The 2,518-nt window shown below is 32.2% G+C and overlaps 1 protein-coding gene across 1 annotated transcript; it reads left to right on the forward strand.

Moving 5' to 3' along the window:
• The first annotated feature begins 773 nt into the window (after nt 1-773).
• On the forward strand, nt 774-1,205 carry LOC132611630 (uncharacterized). The gene has a single exon (XM_060326032.1). The coding sequence runs from the start codon at nt 774-776 to the stop codon at nt 1,203-1,205; it is 432 nt and encodes a 143-aa protein (XP_060182015.1).
• The last annotated feature ends 1,313 nt before the right edge of the window (nt 1,206-2,518 follow it).

Here is a 2,518-nt window from a genome sequence, read left to right on the forward strand (position 1 = left end):
AATTCGCCCAAAAAAATGTAAATTTTCCAATGTAATCCTAGACCTACTTTTAAAATTCAAAGAGAAATCAATTCTAAGTTTTGTCACAATAGAGAGTGATTTGAATTTAATGCTTCAGAGGAAACCTTTACAGATAGTGTAGTAATTACTCCCTTTGTCTCAATCTATGTTTCATAGTTCAACACAGAATCTTTAAAATTTTTAAAACTAAAATCTAAATATTTAAAAATTACGTAAAGTACTATAAGCTACAATAATTAGCCATTTAGAATGTTTAAAAAGCATATGAAAAAATCATGATAAAATATAATTTGTTTAACTCTTGAAATTTGAACACCGACGCCATATAAATTGGGAAGAAGGGTATAATAATAGGTTGAACTGTAATTATACTTCTTTCTTTTTTTTTTAACAAGAATTACTTAGTTTGCCCAAACCAGAGTATTTTGGTCAAGTAAAGTAAGTAATTTATTTGGTTTCTGCATTTGCATCTTCCAAATTTAGGGACAAGCCATTCTTGTAAATATAATTATGAATATTCAAAAGTTAGCATTTATGTGTGTATGATTTATGTGATTAACATAATTACATACCTACAGTTGATTATTCCAAGAATGAAATGATGTTTTTAGTAGACTTCCATTTTTTCAATCCAATTCTTGATTGTGTTCAAATTCAATTACGAACTTAACAAATTAAGCTTTCGTCTTCTTTATAATTTAGCCTATTTAATGAGCTCAAACTCCAAAAACTTGAGTAACAAAAGAGAAAAAATGCCTTCTTCACTCAAATTTCAATTGCCAATTTTAGTCTCCCTCTTCTTCTTATCATCATTCTCCTTCTACGCAACTGCAAATTTCTTCAATGTAGATATCATTGATGAGCTAATCGATCCATTATCAGCCAGTTGTGTAATTAATGGTGATATTACTCAACCAAGAGTTGACCTTAGACAATCAGGAGTTCACAGATATCCCGTTGAAGTCGCAGTACACCATTTAAATCCTACACTTTTATGTAACATGACTTCTGGTCCTAGGTTCGGTACTTTTCTACTTTTTGATTTTAACAGAGATATACCTAGGTGTGACATTCAGCACAAAAGGTGCACTTGGAATATAAGGCCAGAGGGTTTATTTCTCTACTTCAACTTCGAACAGAATCTAGTTTTCAACTGGTCAATGTCATCATCATCCAATTTGTAATATCATCACAGGGTATGTTATAAACTCTGTGATGATCATCTATTATATGCAATTATAGAATAATCAATTCTATAAGTTCTACACATGCACTAATAAAAGTTTTCTGTTGTTATACTAGAAAAAAAAATTACATATATTTGAGCACTATATGAAAACCTTAATTTCATTCTAGGCTGTGACGACTGAGTACTGACTATACACCTATCTTAATTTCGGACTCCGTCGCTAGTTTGTTCAGTATATATCCCATGGTTTTTCTCATCTTGGTTGGCTATTGTACCTCGATAGGACAGAGTAAGAGCAGAAAGAATGGAGAGGAACAGAGTAGAAAGAGCGAATTAAGAAAAGAATGCCGAGTATAGCTCAATGCCGCTGGGCTTTATAACATAAAATTGCAACTTAAAGTTTACATAATATCACAATATCCAAAGGAGACAAATAGTTCATAGTATCAATGTGGAAATCAAACAAACCGGAAAGCTATAAAGCAAGAGGAGTAGAAAAAGTTAGAAAGAGGTGAAAAATATTACTCTTTAGTCATATTTGCCAAGACAATTCCCTTTATCTTTAGCAAGGCTTTCACCAGAAAATTCAAATCAAGCAGTGAATAATTGTGAAAATCTGACTAATTGGTAGGTTGAGAAGTTAGTTTGTCATTCAAGAACTCCCACCTCTGCCATTCAGTATAAACTTGTGGTGACATTTGACGAACCATAATTACATTATTATTTTGAGAAAAGAAAAAGGACAATGCATAAACATTAATCTGAGACATAAAATTTGTATGAGCGGAGGGTCTATTGGAAACAACCTTTCTACTGCCACAAAGGTAGGGATGAGGTGTGTGTACATCCTACCATCCCTAGACCCACTCGTGGGACTACACTAGGTATGTTTTTGTTGTATAAATGAGTATGAGGCTGCAATGAAACAGGTACTTAATAGCTTCAAAAACATGTAAAACCTCCAAACAGTGGCATCCTCCAGATTTTCTTGTTCTACATCTCCAATTAGCTAGACAAATATTGCTTCCTACACCCTTCACTTCCACATTCCAAAATAAAAGAAATCCATAGACGAGTATGTAATGCCAACACAAAAGTATGGAGTAGTATTTATCTTCAACAACGGCGCCAGGATTTGAACTTTATGATTTCTAAATTCTAGAATAAGCGACATCAGATGTTAGTAACTGAGTCCTAAATTTAATTAATCTCATTTTATGTAACAACTAATTTGGTGTGATCGCGTGGTTACCTTAATTTTATTCCCTCATTTTATCTTTACTTATTATTTAATAATCTAATTTTATT

The sequence above is a fragment of the Lycium barbarum genome, chromosome 9 (assembly GCF_019175385.1).
Source record: "Lycium barbarum isolate Lr01 chromosome 9, ASM1917538v2, whole genome shotgun sequence".
In the NCBI taxonomy this organism is placed as follows: Eukaryota; Viridiplantae; Streptophyta; class Magnoliopsida; order Solanales; family Solanaceae; genus Lycium; species Lycium barbarum.